This window comes from Pleuronectes platessa, chromosome 17 (genome assembly GCF_947347685.1).
Source record: "Pleuronectes platessa chromosome 17, fPlePla1.1, whole genome shotgun sequence".
In the NCBI taxonomy this organism is placed as follows: Eukaryota; Metazoa; Chordata; class Actinopteri; order Pleuronectiformes; family Pleuronectidae; genus Pleuronectes; species Pleuronectes platessa.
In genome coordinates this window covers 18038324-18055633 of record NC_070642.1, presented here as the reverse complement: position 1 = coordinate 18055633, position 17310 = coordinate 18038324, and the positions used below count along the sequence as shown (strand labels likewise).

Here is a 17310-nt window from a genome sequence, read left to right as displayed (position 1 = left end):
AGGCACCGCCACGCCTTATGTATATTTGGTTACGTCTCAAATGTGTGTTTCTTCTCCCGGATATCCTTGTCGTGCTCTGTTATACAAACAGTAAGAATATAATTTAACAATACCCTATTTGCAGATAACTTAAGTAGAGATATGTGAAAAATCAACTTAAGTACAGTAACAAAGTATTTCAACTTTGCTACTCCCCACCACTGTCAAAGATACTAAATTTAAATCCATCCATGAAATAGAGTTCGTGGAAGCATTTATGATACTTTAAATGATCACTTATTCCCATAAGTAACCTGTTTATGTATATATATATATATTTATATATATATGAGTATTTAATGAAGCAGCAGAAAACCTTGAGTTACATCGAGACTTGACATTGTGGCTCCTCTGAATGACGATGGCTCGATACCACAGGTGTTACAGTTTGTCATACATTACTGTATATGTGATGTTCATGTATTTGATTGTTTTATATTAAACTCTATATGCTCAGTGTATCACCTGATTGATAAACTAAACAAACATACCTGCTCTTTATCAAAGCGACTTCTGTCATCTGTCAAGGACGCAGCGCTCCGTGTGTTAGTTTAACTTTTTCATCATATTTCATTTTGATATTATTGAGGTTTACCTGAGATACCAGGTTCTTTCTTGATAAGACACAACCACTGGCCATAACCTTGCCCCCCGGGGAGAATATGGTGAACATGCTAAATGCACCTTAAACCCAGATGTGTAAACAAAGATCAACGGCCTTCCACCATTTCTCACCGCTGTCACGTTGAGTACATATTATCTCCATAAGCCCTTGAGCCTTTGAATCTCACACGTTTCCACTGTCCTGAGTATTTATATCACACCTGTGGCCCTTGGAAGGTAGACAGTATCGGACTGAACCGCGAATATGAACGCCTTCAACTTCCTTTGCGCCTTTGGCCTCTTGGCTACTCTTCAGGTGACCCGGGCAACATTCTTCGACTCTTCGGAGGTAAGTGAAAAATAATCAGGCTGCAAACAGATGAGGAACATCCTTGTTTTGTCATTTTACAAATCGAAGTTGTCTTAACATAACAAAATTAACGTCTATTTTCTCTCGTCTCTGAATTCCCACCTGCAGGAGGGTGAGTGTAACTGTTATTCCTGCATCCGTCCTTCAGTAAGATTCAGTTTCATCATTCAGAATCACATTAGGTTTGTTTCTGAATGTTCTCTGTGTCTTCTTTCCCTGTGTAGAGATCGTGAACAAGCACAATGCTCTGAGGAGAGGTGTTCAGCCCACTGCCAGCAACATGCTGAAAATGGTAAAAAGAAAAAGTGCATTTATATGAAGTTATGATTTCAAAAGCAAAGTATTATTGATGCAACGTATTATCAGTGGTGGGAAGTAGCGAAGTAGAAATACTTCGTTAGTGTACTTAAGTAGATCTTTCGTGACGACTTTTTACTTTTATTCGTTACATTTGAACACAAATTTCTGTACTTTCTACGTTGTATATTCTCAAAACTGGCTCGTGACTTGAGCAGCGGAGGTGCGCCTCTCTCTCGCTCACTCACGTGCCGCGTGAGTTTTTGGGTTGTTTTGTGTCTGTGTAGGACTACTATAAAAACTACATAGCATTTTTTATTTTGGTACTTGTACTTTTACTTTTGATACTTAAGTACATTTAATAGGAGCTACTTAAATGCTTTTACCCAAGTCATTTTGAGGGACTTTTATTTTTACCCGAGTCACTTTCAGGTAAGATATCTGTACTTTTACTCAAGTATGGCTTTCAAGTACTTTATACACAACTGCGTATTATGCTTGATCTAATACTTAGCTTACTTCCCAACCGACCCCCCTGCTGTGAGGAATAAACAGATTTTACACCCAAGCCCTCACACGTATGCAGATTAAATGGTGTCTAATGTATTGTGGTGGTCTACATGTGCTGATCTAACTCTCTCCCCTCGGCTCCCTGCAGAGCTGGAGCAACCAGGCTGCAGCCAACGCTCAGGCGTGGGCCAACGGCTGCTCCATGAAACACAGCCCTAAAAGCTCCAGGACGATCAGCAGTAAGTTCGATCTGTTTTAAAACGACCTGACAGGAAAACACTGTCGCTTCATGTGCACAGAGACGGAAAGGAAACATGTTATTTACTGAAATCAGTATTTTTCTCTTTCTGGTTTGGAGAAAATGTCAGAAACCTCATTGCAAACTATAACTTCAATAATAAGCATTTAGTTAAATTAAAACTAGAGCCCGAGTTATATGGATAAATCGGGGCTGGTACTGATATTAGGGAGTAAAAACTTTTCCGATTGATATATTCTACTAAACAAAGTTGGAAATAAGTTCTGCTATATCGCTTTATTTTAACTAAATCCTCTCTGAACATGATCTGCAGTAGGTCGAATTTACGGCTGAGACATATTGCTTTCGATTAATTTAGAGTTAGAGGTGTAGTTAATAAAGTGGCTTTCATTATATGATCATGGATCGAACACAGAATTTTAAACGTGTGATTCTGTGACCACAGCTAGTGGCTGTGGAGAGAACCTGTACATGTCCGGCAACAAGGCCTCGTGGAGTGACGCCATCCAGTACTGGTACGACGAGGTGAAGGACTATCGCTACGGAGTGGGAGCAATCAACTCAGGAGCGATCGGACATTACACACAGGTGCGGTCATGTACAGTTTGTATAGATATATAAACACAAACTGTAGTTATTTCTCCTTTGTGACCTTGTGTATTTTGTGTCTCGCCTCAGGTTGTGTGGTACAGGTCCAACGAGATCGGCTGCGCTATGGCATACTGCCCCAACTCTCAATACAAGTACTTCTACGTGTGCCAGTACTGCCCACCGTAAGTACATAATACTTCACAAGATGTCTGCGCGTCTATATCTGTGTATTGTGTTGGTTGAAATTTAAAAGAAAATGAAGAAACGAAGCATCTATTTTATTTTTCCGATAAAAGTGCCCTGTTTTTTTTAGCCTTGGTAAAATTGAAAACATCATTAAAGGCAAATAATAAAGTGGATGCAGCAGCAGAGCAGTAATACATGAAGTAATGAGGAGAACATTTGCAGTTTGGATCCAATTTCCTTCACCACTTTGCTCGCTTGTCACTCGACAGTGATTTAAAAGTGCTGGGCCTCCTCCGAGCACGTCCGTGACACATTTGGGCTGATATCCACCGAGTCCTTACGCTGTGATGTTGAATATTTGATGCTCTGCCCTACATTACAGGGGGAACTACCAGTACACTCACCCCTACAAATCAGGACCCTCCTGCGGTGACTGCCCCAACGCCTGCGACAACAAACTGTGCAGTAAGTGGCGACAAGCACACACATCGATTAGTTCATCAACGAACCTGAGAGGCCGAGCTGGAGAGAAATGAGCTCATTACTATCACACACGAAATGTTAAAGATGACACATTTAAGAGGGTTTTCGATGGAGAGGGAAACACATTAACTACAAACTAATACAATAATTATCTTCACCATCATCCTTAGAATGACAAAATCAATCATTTTAATGAAATGCATTAATAGAGCACCTTTCAATAGGCGCTTTAAGAACAAGGAAAACAAAGAATATAATAAACAATCTAAATAGCGCAAAAGGAAAAGATATGTCATTAAAGATACTAACGTACCTTAAAATACTAACTTTCTTTTTGAGATAGAGGAATCATGGAGCTCCTCAGTATCAACCACCTCCTGCTTCCTCCCTCCCCTTTTTTTGTATTATTTATCATTTATTATTATTTATTTTTTTCAAGTAATTAGCAAGCAAGCTGAGTAGTTCCTGGATGCACAAACTGAGATTCTGTCTCTAAAATATCTTTGAATTCACAATTTAAAGCTCTCGAGTAGATTTTTTTTACTCAGGAACGTTTTGCTCTTTTAACTCATGCATATGTGTATGTTTCAGCTATTGGTGTGTTTAACTGTATAATATAATCAAAAAGTTCCATACAGGATATTTTATAGTGTGTATACCTGGGTAGAAAAAGTGGGACAACAGTATTATCTCTGTATACAAGAGTGAAGCATGGGAGGTAAAGCGAGTCATTTGTGGACCACAGGGTCAGGGGTTCGATCCCCGACTAACCCTGATTAACTTTCTCTTTTCCCCCTGTCCTCCAGCCAACCCCTGTCCCTACACTGATAAGTACAATAACTGCCCGGACCTGAAGAAGCAGTTCGGCTGCAACCACAAGGACGTGGCCGCTTGGTGTCCCGCTTCCTGCAAGTGCACCTCTCAAATCATTTAAATGCCCCCCCCCCCCCCCAACCCGTGGGCTTCGACTCAACGGTCAATTTCAATAAAGATATGCATCCTTAATACTTGTGTTTTGTATGTTTTGTGTGTCCTCAACTTAATCCCCCCCCCCAAAAAAACCCCACACACGACAACCACAACATCCTGCTAAGTCCTTCCCGTTGATTTCACACTGGAAGCGCTTTGACCTGTTCGGCAAACAGTGGAGATTAAGGAGGATATTTAATTTGGCACACAACTCCTCTCTGGACAAACATGGCGTGCACCGCGGGGGTGGAAGGAGAACACAGGGTCCGGCAGAGGTGGACTCTACAAGTATTTCCCAAAGCGGAGCCAAGAAACAGTCGGAGATCACACCTGCTGGCAGAGGCTAATAATACAGACGTCAAACCAGTCTGGCTTTGTGGAATAAATCCAATAATAACTGAATCCTTAAATATCCTGTGATACTTTTGCATTGTGCAGCAACTTCTATACTTTTAAAATCATTAATACACCTGAAGTTAGTTTGAGAGCAGCCAGGATTCCACAGGAAGCTGGGAAAGGTAACTTCCTGCTAGATAAGATTTATAATTAAAACACACTGTATGTACAATTGAATCATTATAATTGTGATCATTATTAATCCATTTAAGGAACAACAACGTGAGGCTTTCGATGGTAGCTGTGGAAGTTGTCCTTCTTCTCTCCATCACGTTTAACCTGCAGCTTTAGATCCGAAGCGATGCTCCGTCACGAGGCTGCGAGCGTGCGCCTCTCCTCAGGGGTCCACCACACACGTCCTGGCTGCACAGCGGGCCCCTGGTTCGGATAGGGCCGGGTTTGTGTGCGTTAGACTCCCGCCGGCCACATTTGAGGAGCACAGATGGATCTGCAGGCTCGGCTGGTTGGAATTCAACCAGGTTTTTTTTCCTCTCTCTCTCTCTCTCTCTCTCTCTCTCTCTCTCTCTCTCTCTCTCTCTCTCTCTCTCTCTCTCTCTCTCTCTCTCACGAGCCCGTCTTTGGTTTCCACGCCGTGCTGACAGCAGAGGTTGTTTTCATTTTGGCTCATAAAAAAAACATTAGCAGGCAATAGTTAACCTATTGCCACTTTGTCACACGCACGGCTATTGTGTTGGAATTAGCTCCCTTTCCATGTGATAACAAACGTCTCTCGACAAACACGTGGGCTGCGTTCCTGTAATCTTGTCCGAGTGCCAGTGGCAGCCTCTCGATGGCGTGTAGGAGTCATTCAGATGAAATCCCTGAGGGCCCGACGAGAGCACCACCTGCAGGGAGCGGACAGGGGAGCTGGGAGGAGGGTTATTCCCCCAGCAGGGGGGGGAGATAAGGGGATACATTTATGTTTTCACTCTGCCAGCGGATCCAGCGATAGCAGAGGTCCTCTGGCTTGGCCGAGCTCGATAAGCCCGGCCATGCCATCCTGTGGGGCTTATCAACTCCAGCAGCGAGCATCAACAGTCGAAGATGTTTATGACTTTGGCGTCAGTTTGTCTTCCTCGACAGCAGATTGTGTAATATGGGGGAAATAAGGACTGTGGACATGTTGTGCACGGTTAAAGCTCTTGTGGATTTTTTTTTTAAATTAACAACAGTGAATCTCGAAGTGGTGAAATTTGAAAGTTTTTTTGCAGGAAAAGATTGTCTCACTTCGTCTTAATGTTCATAAAATCTGATCGTTGAACGCTGAGAGCTCATTACAGCTCCTGCAGGCGGCTCTCTGCTTGTGTTGTGACAGAGAAAATAATCAAATGCGGTGGAGACATTTACCTCGTACGTCCTTTTAAATGAAATCACATTGAGAGAGGAGGGCGAGGAAAGTGTGAGAAGATAAAAAGAGAAACAGGGGAGGGAAGAGGAGAGGAAGAGGGAGGGAGGCACGCTGGCAGAATCACATGAGGACATTTTCATAGCAAAGGAGAGAAATGCAGGAGGACACAGATCAGATACATCCGTCTGTCCAGACTGAAGACAGTCGTTATCTCCCCCCCATCTCAGTCCCTCTGGATTAGAAACAGGAAGCTGAAGGAAAAAAAGAACCCTTACTTCATTTACAACTGAGAGAAAAAGATCTTCGGGCTCAGTTCAGCAAACCGCTCTTGATTCACCGTGTTCGATTTTTAAAACCCTGATGAAAAATGTCTAAAAGTCACACATGTGTCTGTTGTAAATTTCCTTGAACACCAGATATGAGGGGTTTTAAAAAATGAGAAGTTGTTTCAGTAACACTAGTGACATTCCCCACAGATTACATGGGCCGCTTGAGCTCCGACCAAACCAACAGGCCCCTTAAATTCTGTATATAAGGGGTAACGGTTGATTCCCTATACTGGTGTCAAATTATCTCAGCTGCACATGTGGTAGTTACAGGTTTCTAGCCCCTTTTTGTTACCGTGCAGTGGCTGACTAAAACCGTACCCCTCATGAAACCATGTTTAAATCCACCAGATCCAGACTTTTATGTGGATCTGCACTAAATTGCAACCACTCCAAAATGTTATGGGTCGTGTCAAACAAGCAAACACAGACGCAAACATGACCTCCTTGGTGGAAGTTAAAAAGTAAACACGTGAGAGGTTCATATTAAACCTGTCTGCCCCTCAGAACCTTTAAGTGGTCTGACGCCGCAGACCCTGGATCAGCCCTACAGGCCTCATGCAGCCGCTCCACACTGCACCTGTGCAAAGGGATCTCCTGCCCAGAAACAGCCGTGGAGGCCTCCCATGAAAGACGAGCATTGAAGCAGCGCCGCAGCTTCCTTCCTCTCGCTGAGTACTTTTAATTGCAGCACAAACAAAACCTGCTACCAGGCCCCTCAGCTCAGCACCTCTCACGCTTTCATCATCTGAACCCAGGGCCCCTGAAAACAGATGTGCCGCGGCCCTGACAGATCACTTTCATTGATAAAGGCCTGAGGGAAGGAGGGCTGTAGCCATGGCAAACACTTTATTTCTAATCTGTATGTGGTAGCTGCCTCTATAGTAACCACATACTTCCCTATATTGTCCCGTGGAGCTCACAGTATGTGGACGGGCCCCCCCCCCCCCCCCCCCCCCCCAGGGCTTCCTCAAGTGGATCTGAGTGCGACTGTGGTTGTAGTTTTATGATGGCAGCAAGTTCAACCATTGGTCACAAGTCTGAGTTCTCCCAGCACAGACCCCGGCTTGGCTAAATAAAACAGGCCTGCTTCACGTCAGCCATTAGCAGTCGGGTGTTGTTCTTTCTCCGAGCCGCTGCCTGTCCGATGGCCGGTCTCACTGAAGGGTCCGTTGGCAAACGCACATTAAACAAACATTTGGAGATGGGGTCCCAAGCCTGCGGCGGCGGAAATGGTTCATGTGGGTGTATCCCAAACACAATGTATGGCAAAACACTCACACACACACACACAAAACACAACTGTGAAGAAAATAAAATCAGGAGCGTGAACGGACTCGAGAAATAATCTGCAGTTTTCAAACAAGTTATTTTTGAGCTGTTCTCTTGTGTTTTGGTTCAATCAAGTCTTTATATGTACATTTACACTTATTGTAGATTTGGAATGTAAAAAAATTCAAAAGGGTTTTACTTTACCACTTTGAATAAGACTTCTTTAAGTTTTTATTGGTTATAATTACTGGCTTTATTTGTGAATAAAATATCCTTAAACTCTTTGAAACCATTAAAAACAACACATTTTGGATATGTGTCCAAAACATGCAGTACCCTTTAAATTTTTATTTAAAATATCTCTTGTTTGTGTAGTTTTCACTTTGTTTTTGATATATTTTTTAATCTTAAGTACAGTCTCTTCATTATTGGTACAATGTGGCATGAAAATGCTTTACGCTTGTGTTTATCCTTCTTATTGGGAAATAATTGAGTCCTATTATGCTATTATGATTATCATTAGGACGTATGATGGAAAATTGATACTTGTAACTGCAGAGAGAGAGAGGAAAGACAAAGTTGTTTCTTTTACAAGCAGATGTGTATCCACAGAAAAACCAAACTGATTATAAAAATGTCCAAACACGATGGTCTGCTCAAAGATAAATAGCAAACACAGAGCAAGACTGGACGCCTGCAAACCCTGAAGCCTCCGAGGGGTTTGCAGGGTCGGATGTGGAACTGCTCCTGGTGGTTTTTAATATACACTGGCAGGAAAAGGTTTGGGTCAAAATTAATCTTATAGGACGGTAAAAAATAACCTTACATCCAAAAGGCAAAATGTGGAGGAGTCTTTAGTTCCAGAAACTGCTCGTGTTTTATCAAATCCATTCACCCCCCCCCACCGATGAAAATCCAGTCTCGTGTTCCACAGCTGGAGATTGAGTTCTTTCATGAAATCCTAAACCACTTTCTCTTTCCTTACTGCAGCCAAAACTTTTTTTAGGCTTCTTATGATCTTCCTCGAAGGTCATATTTGTGCAGGTGTGGCTGAGCGGTGCACCCCCCCACCCAGGGTCTGCTGAATCGGGTCTTTTAGAGTCAAACAAATGGTTTTTATTTGACTCTAAATCCAAAATGCAGTCCTCTCTCTGAAAGTTTTCTTTGCTTTCTAGACCTCAAGTTGACGTCCATCATTCTGCTTTAACGGCGTCACTGAGGTAAGAGCTACCTGCGAACACTCTGCTAACTTAAAGCCTCCTGCTTTAGCTCCTGGTCACCTGATTTAAATCTGCCTGAGAGCGAGGCAGCTGCTTGGAGGTGCCCCTGGTTCCTGAAACCATTATAAATGCTATCAATCCTCATGTGCATTTCGACGTCAACTTCCATATTTCCTGAAATATATATTTCTGTTCTTCCTGGGAAAAAAATTCATGAAAGACATACTCTTCTTGGTGCATTTTGACACGAGGACAAATATTGCATGAGAGCAGTGCCTTACTCTCCGCAGAGTGCTGCTCTCACCGTAGTTCCTATTTTAACCCCTCTTGGCCTTAATAAAAAATAAGCCCCGAGGGTCTTTACATCTGCTTATCGCGGCTGCCACAGTAATTTGACACAGACGTTTTCTCCGGGCCTGACATTCACACAGAAGGCCGATAGAACATTCCTTTTTCTCATCCTGGGTAAATCTGTTCGCCATTAGCCGATGTCGGACAGACGCAGGAACCGAATCCATACGCTTCACTCAGGAATGGCTTGGTCATGCCGGGGTCAATCGCTCAGGGTTCATTATGTCAGCGGCAACCGATGCATTCCTGGAGACGTGACGTGAGAAAAGATAGTTCGGAAGGTCGGGTCCTCCTGAAGAGAAGTGGGCGGAGCAAACTCCTGGTAAATCTTTCACCACGTCCGTTTGTAAAGATTTGAGTCTGTTTTTCTAAAACTGATTCACTAACATCAGTTTGCACAAGGGGAACTTTCCAGCAGAGGAGGATGTGGCGCTGCCCTGGTCCTGTTTGCACAGTGTCTCTCTTTAACGTGGGTCTTTTAACAGTCGGCCATGTTTGAATCGGTCGTAGGAATTAAGTTTTGTTAGATCCAATCGTTACCTGAGAAGCTCAAACGGCCAGGACAGACAGACTTATAGTGTTTTTATCATTTTTTGGCAGTTTCAAATTGGTGACTCCCCCTGTGTGTCTCAGTCATTTTGTCCTGTTTATCAAGGTTCCATTGATACACTCGACCAATCACGAGTCAATCTCAGCTGTCATCACTATGTTATACTCCGTTTTCATAGCATACATTTTTTTTAGTATCGCTTACAAACGTACACGTGAACATCAGAGTGATAAGAACTGCGTAAAACAAGAGAAACCATCTTTGAGGAAAATACATTTCAAGAGTATTTAAACTTTTTGGACTGGTCTATGTCCATTAACATTAACATTTAGGAGGAGGGGCTTATGACCTATAGATCTAGTAGCTTCGGGCTTCACTCTCAGGAAGTTGTCACGTTGTCCATCTTTGTATACGGTTGTGTTGACTTCTACTGTCGGCCAAATTGGGACAATAGAGACCTTTCAGACCCTCCATCCAGTTAAATGTTCAACTACTCAAACACAAAGCTACTGGATCGTGACAATCTGCAATAAAACGCTGGCTGGGACTGGACGTGAAGCCAGAGGTGTGGAATCATCCAACACTCGTCACAAAAGAAGGCCCCTGTTGATGAGTAGCTTTATTTACATACTGGTTTTTACAGGAGTAAATGTGGATGCTGTGATCATATATCACTGCAATAGAATATATACCGAGGTTTGTGTTTCAGAATTTCTCCCTGAACCCTTAAAGCAACAGTGCGTGCACGCACACATATACAAACGCATACCTGGAGAAAACTGGAAAATATTATCACACCGGGTTGTTTGTATAAACCTGCTGCGGTTTGTTACGTTAGAAATCAGCCGTGTCTTTTTGAATTTATGGTGCCGCTCTCACAGCTTTGGCTTGAGGTGCGTGTCTGTCACGAGAGGGAAAACACATGGCCTCCCATATACAGTAACCGCTCTCTATACTGTACATCTGGCCGGCTCTTATGCAATTACCGTGCCTCCCATAATGACTAACATGTGAGCAAACATTTAAACAACTGTACAATCATACAACAGACATGTTGAACGGACATTCCCTCGGAATTGCACACAAGCTAATATTGGTAAATTGCTTTGAACTAAGATTTAATGAAACAGCTGGAACTGGCAGGACTGTTCTCGTGGACGCCAGCCACTTGTGAATACTGTCAATGTTTCATAGGGACTAATTATATCGTAGCTCCTCCCGTTGTTTGCGTGACAAGTCTTTTTTCTCCTCCCGTCTCTCCTCCACTGACAGGCCTCAATCCACAGATCTCCACATCCTGTGCATTTAAAGCCCACTCCCCATGTCGTTTCGGTCAGGATGTTTTCTCTGCTGGTTTTTCTTTGCTTTTTTTCAGTCCCCCTCCTCCTTCCTTCGTTTTTCCCCGTTTCGATGGGATGTCCTGGGTTGTGGCCCAATCATTTTTAGTTTTTATTAAGATGCGGTGATAGCGCGGCAGGTTGATTGCCACGTGAGGAAAGGGTGCGGCGACCGCCCCTCAATTAGGCGTCATTTATAGAAGCCGGCGCTAGATAAAGCAATTACAGCTTCACTGCAGGGAGGCGGGCATCAGGATGTGCCGCAGAGGAAGCTGTGGCGCTGCCTGTCGAGGGGCTTTCATCCAACAATAACACGACAGCAGCTCCTCTCAAACGTATAAGGATAAAGACGGCAGGGAATTCAAAAGTAAAAAAATATCTGTTGTGTCTTTAAACGCATCTCCACACGCTCTGCTTTACAATCAGCTTGACATTTAGAAATCGGACAGAAAAGCGCGGCTTAGCTGTGACATTCTGAGCAGAAGGTGAGATCAGAGCCGGTCACACGTCGCCGCTGCTTGACCGCATTTCTCGCCACTTCCCCCCCGACACGGTGAGAAATGTCAGAATGAATATGTTATTTCATACCTGCTGTGGCCTGGGACTGTGTTATCTTTGTGATTGAGGAAAACTAAGAAGTCAAGCAAAGATTTATCTGCGCGTGAATAAATAAGAGAAGTCCCGGGACACTGCAAAGTAACTAAACCTCCAACACCCCCGTCCACCGACCCTCTGCAGCTGGCCTGTTACACACACTCCCTTGAATACACTGCATAGTTCCAGCATTGGCTGATATGTCAACATAATAGAGCCAAACTTGGACGGGAAGCCGGCCAATGCCATCAAAGTATTATGTAATCCTTATTACCACACAGCAAATCTATTCTCTTCAAATCTTTACAGCGCATCTTCAATTCAAATCTACTCTTAAACTGCTGAGCTTGTTTCAATGTTTCACTTTTGAGGATTTAAACTGGAGAGCGTCCAGTGACGAGAAGAGAAAAAAACATCTTTCAAGAAGCAGGAATAGCTCCAGAGGGTCGGTCGCTCTACATCTTCCCGCTGTCATGGGAAAAACACATGTCGGACATTTCTCTGTATCGCGTTTTGCACATGTGGCTTCGGTCCCACAGTGTTCGTACTGTACACACGCTCCTCTGTCTGCACTCGGCTTTGACTGATGCCCGCTGCTCATCCTATACCGTAACGCTATAGGCACAAGCTCTAAATCCCCCGCACACCTGTTAAACATTCAAGCGCTCCCAGCCCTCTTCAAACAAGCGCTCCCTATCAGCCTCTGCAGAGGAGCCCAGAACCAGATGCCGGTGCAGGGAGGGCGTGAGGAGGCAGTGTCCCTCATCCAGACCTTATCTTAACTTTTATTTGGCTTCTATTTGATGCCGTAGTTTCTGTCCATCCCCAGTAACTGAGGGAATCGAGGCAGAATAAACCAGGCACAAATACAGAAGTGACAGCAAACCACTATGCGAGGCTATATAGGGAAATAATGGTCGGCCACTTAAAAACCACAAAAGGCCACCGCAACATAAACACGAAGGGGGCTTGTGATTGTTCTTGATTGCCCGCAGCCAACATGGTGATTACGCATCTACGTCGTCTTCCCTCCGAGCGAGCTTATCAGGGTGGGCGATTGTTCCCCTCAGCCGGAGCCACAGGAAACGAGGGGTAGGGTACTTCAGAGGGGGCAGGGGGGCTGGATGGCGGGAGTGCGGCCCTCCGGGATGGAAAGGAGGTGTCGGCCCCACTATCATCCTCTGCATTCCTGTGCCTGCCCCCATGGTGCATCAGGGGAAAGACATGTTGAACTCATTGCAAACATACATGTGAGGCTGCAGTCATTTTATCTGACTTTATAACACTTTAATCGCTCATTCTTTTGTAAACAAGTGAAACTACTTCATGTGTTTCACAGATTTTCTCACCTGTTTTCCGGTTATAAAGCAAAAATAAATAAGGGTGGTAGAATAAGATGCATTTCCGACGGCACGCGGTTCATGAGAAAAGAGCAGATCTCTTCTTCCCGTGGTTTTTTTCTCATCTTCATCGTTTTCCCCAGTTGCCCAATGAGCAGCTTGTTCCTGTAACCCACCTGCTCCTGCTGTAGCGTTGCATCAGGCTTGGCCGGCTGCAGTCTGCACATGGAGATAATGAAACGTGTCCAGCCGAGTCCACGGGAATATTTACTTTTTAACATTTATCTCCACGAGCGTTTCAAAACCTGCTGCAGGTTCAAGGCAACACAACTTACACTGCAGCTGGACGTGTGAGGTATGAGCCACACACAATATGTAGAAAGATATTTCTTTGCTCATTTTGCAGATGAAATGTTTTAAAGTCTTTCTCTCAGAGGGTCACGACACAGGAGCCGGTTTCATAACTGTCATGCGTGGAGTGTCTGACCCCAGAGGCCACAGCCCGATAAGTTCACACCTGTCACAGTGTCCTTGAGTCAAGTACTGAGCCTGTACCTGCTCCAGAGTCTGAACTGCCTCTGACCTCCACAGTCACATGCAAACTGTATTTTTAACTCGGCCGAGGAGTTTATGTTTTCATCGTTCGTTTGATTATAAGCAAGACAACGCGGAAAAAAACTACTTAATGGATTTATATAAAACTTGGTGGATGGATGCAGTATATGGGTAGGGGGGGGGAGGGGGGGGGGCATTAAATTGTAGTGCAGCTCCAGATCGAGGGGCGGATCCAATCAACTCTTTTCACTTTCTATAACATTTTCCTTGATTTCTCAGAGAATAATTCATGGATCTTGATGAAAAATGTTGGGAGCTGGTTTCTACGAGTGTGTGAAGTTTGATGCAGCCTGATTGAATTCAAGGAGACTGCTGGGCCTTGACAGAGATATGAGTTCTACTGAAAACCATTCTAACTAACCATGTTTCAAAAGGATGTAAAAACTCCTGACTTTACTTGTTGCAACAGTCACTTCATGACATAACCCCGGCAGCTGTTGAGGAGTTCAAGAAATAAAAACAAAACCACATTCTACCAGTGGTTTTTCATATCTCTACATGAAGTATGATCTAATTAAAAGGTCTGAAGTATTTAAACCCCATTTTTCTCTCCAAGAAAAATAGCTCTTTTTCATTCAGATGTAATATCTTGGACTTCCAGGTTTAGACATTCTGAACTCTAGGAAACAAACATCTCCCAACAGCTGAATAAAAGTCTCTCCGCCAGTGCACCGCGAGGAATGGGCGACCCACACGCGAGGAACTCCCCTCCTTCACTTATCAGGGCCTCGTAAATCAGCCTGGATTACTCAAGATACCGCACATGCGAAGCTGAGTGGAGCTCAGGCACAGATGCAGAGAGCCGTATATATGATGTTACATATAGCTGACCCCACCCCAGTAAAGAACGACTGCTTCACAGTTCTGATTAATGGGGAGAGAGGACCTGGGTTTTGTCCGTCGGACCAAGCGGCCTCTGTTTCTAATCAGCCACATACTGCACATAGCTCTAAAAGGAAGGGTCCTTCGAACTGAGGAATGCAGCGCTTCATCCCCGGAGTTACCAACAAGATGCGTGTGTGGAGCTTCACACGAGAGCAGAGGTCATTCAGCGGGAAGAGACCACTCCTCATTAAGACATACCGCTCGTCCGTAGTAGTGGTGAGATGGTAATACGGGAGGAGTTGGGGCTCAGAATAATGATTTCTGACCTTTGCATGAGAATGAGCTGAGAAAACACAGCCACTGCAGGGAGGGGCTGCCTCGAGGTGGTGCCCACCGCACGAGAAACAAGGCGGGCAACATCAACAAGTGAGAATAATGTACTTTGATGGAGTCACAAGAATGAGTGACAGCTTGGCGGTGGTTGGAATGTGCTGAACTTCTATATATTTTGTGACTTCTTTGAATAAATTCAACTCTGCCATCACACAAACAGACCTTTGAGGGGCTCTTATGGATTTAGAGTTTCATCCCCCCCAAAATATAAATTATTAGAAAAAGATATACGAGACAATGATCCTCCTGACCTCAGCTTGACTCGTATTTGAGACCCGTCCAAGAATGTCCCTATGCAACATCCACAGTGCTCGTCCATCATGCGCCTCCTTCACTCTCTGAACCCCTCGCTCTCACCGGGTCGTCTCACCGTTACACCGAGACTCGCGGCTGTGACAGATGGACACCGTGAGCGGAGTATCATCTGCACAGGCCCGTGGAGCCGTGTACGTTGCGTAACGGCACGTGGGGGCTAAAGGACAAAGGAGGGAGCACATTTAGGCCTGATGGCTTGTTTACTTTCCACAAATCTGCGCTTTACCGTGAGGCCTTGAGATAAATCGCTTAATGGCCTTCCTGGAATGTGAAGTTCACAGGAAGGCTAGATTCAAACTGATTTCGGCGGATGAAAGAAATATTCAACTGTTCCTTCGCTCGAGTTTTACTTTAATGTTCAAAGTGAGTTCTGAGGGCGTAAACAAGCTAACACTTTTATTTCCACCAGCAACAATAGGGTTTGTTTGTACTGCCCGATTAACTGGCAAGAACCAAACCTGCTTTTACACACTGCACTGAAACCTTGACATCACCCAGAGGAGCTGTATGGGAGAAAACATTAGACAGACTTTGACTCCGACAGTTCTCCGATACAAGGTCTGTGTCATGTCACACTGTGTAAATAAAGCAGGTCATCGTCCGGAGGCTTTACAGCAGAATAGTGGGTGTGCTGGTGACGTCTCTAATATGCAACTGGTCGAACTGGAGACACTTCAAAATTTGTCAATAAGGGCCGTCGGCAAAATCATCAGACAAATTGAAGATAAGATTCTTTTGACTTTTAGAGTACCCGGGAAAGTTAAAATCTGGAAAATGTCTACTACCAAAATGAGCTGATTCTCCAGATACTGGTTCATATGAGAAAATGGCTCAAGCTAACAGGCTTGCAAGATTGGCAGTTAACAGTCAGTCAATATACTTGTCTTCTTGCTGAGTCGTGCACCGGGGCCTCCCACTTCTCTTTCTACTCTGGTTACAGCCCATTTGTGCTGTTCTCTGAAGGGAGTAGTTCGAAACATTGTAGGAAATTTTCAGTTTCTTCGAAATTTCCCGCCTAGAATAGCCGTCATTTCTAAGTACAAGAATAGATTGCCGAGTTTCGCATGAAAGTTGTCTTTTTCTATCCATTTTGAGAGAATAATCGAACCCACAAATGTGATGCTCCAGATACTCAAATAGCTCAAAGGAAGGCCAGTTTTATAGCTTCTCTCAGCAGCTAAACAGTTTTCAGCTGTGCTAACATAATTGCACAAAGGTTTTTCAAGGGTTTTCTAATCATCAATTAGTCTTCTAAGGCGATTAGCAAACACAATGTACCATTAGAAGACTGCAGTGATAGTTGCTGAAAAAAACTGTGCTTTTCTTTGAAAAATAAGGACATTTCCAAGTGACCCCAAACTTTTGAACGGTAGTGTATATGCTGGACAAAAGCAAAGGTTAGAAACTTTTCACTAACGGTATTATTACATTACATATTTTGCATTATTGAATTTGTAATGTGTCATTAGCTTGTAACCAAGTGGACTAAGAACAACCTAGATCAGTTAGAAGTTGAACTTCTAGAGTTATAGCAAGGAGATAATTAGCCTAGCATAAGACTGGAAGCAACTATAGGTCAGTGTACTGCACCTTTAAAGCTGATGTTTGTTTAATCTGTACACAAACATCCCGCAAAAACAAGGTCTAATCGAGAATCTACAGCTGGATCCTGAAAAAGCAACGCAAGAGAAGAAATGTTGACAAAAGCAGGAATCTGAGCGCACTGGCACCTCTGGGATACCCAGCCATGAAACATGAGACTCAGAGCGTTTACTGCCACTGAACAGTCTTGACAGTGTAAACAGTTCTCATGCTCTCTGTCAGAAGCTCCGACTGATTACAGCTGCTAAGAGAAGCGTGATTCTCAGGCCTCGACATCACAGACTACAGACGTAATGATGGGTTCATCGTTACAGATCATTTCACTTCTACACAAACATCGTACAGGGTCTCAGGAGTCACACAGCCGAAGCTTATTTATTTCTAATAAAAAAAACAATAAAGCCAGAGCAAAAAAAAAAGGGGAAGCTGGTGTGAGGGAGTATCTGCAGCCGTCATGAATGAATGACTGTGGCAGTTGGACCACAAATCCTCCCGTGCTGTTCAAGTTGCCCCGGCACA

The 17310-nt window shown here is 44.0% G+C and overlaps 1 protein-coding gene across 1 annotated transcript; it reads left to right on the top strand.

The window, feature by feature from the left end:
• Window positions 1-907: 907 nt before the first annotated feature.
• Window positions 908-4272, top strand: LOC128460656 (cysteine-rich venom protein-like). The gene is made up of 8 exons (XM_053445900.1): window positions 908-991; window positions 1121-1124; window positions 1237-1304; window positions 1968-2058; window positions 2524-2666; window positions 2757-2851; window positions 3238-3320; window positions 4145-4272. The coding sequence occupies exons 1-8, from the start codon at window positions 908-910 to the stop codon at window positions 4270-4272; spliced, it is 696 nt and encodes a 231-aa protein (XP_053301875.1).
• The last annotated feature ends 13038 nt before the right edge of the window (window positions 4273-17310 follow it).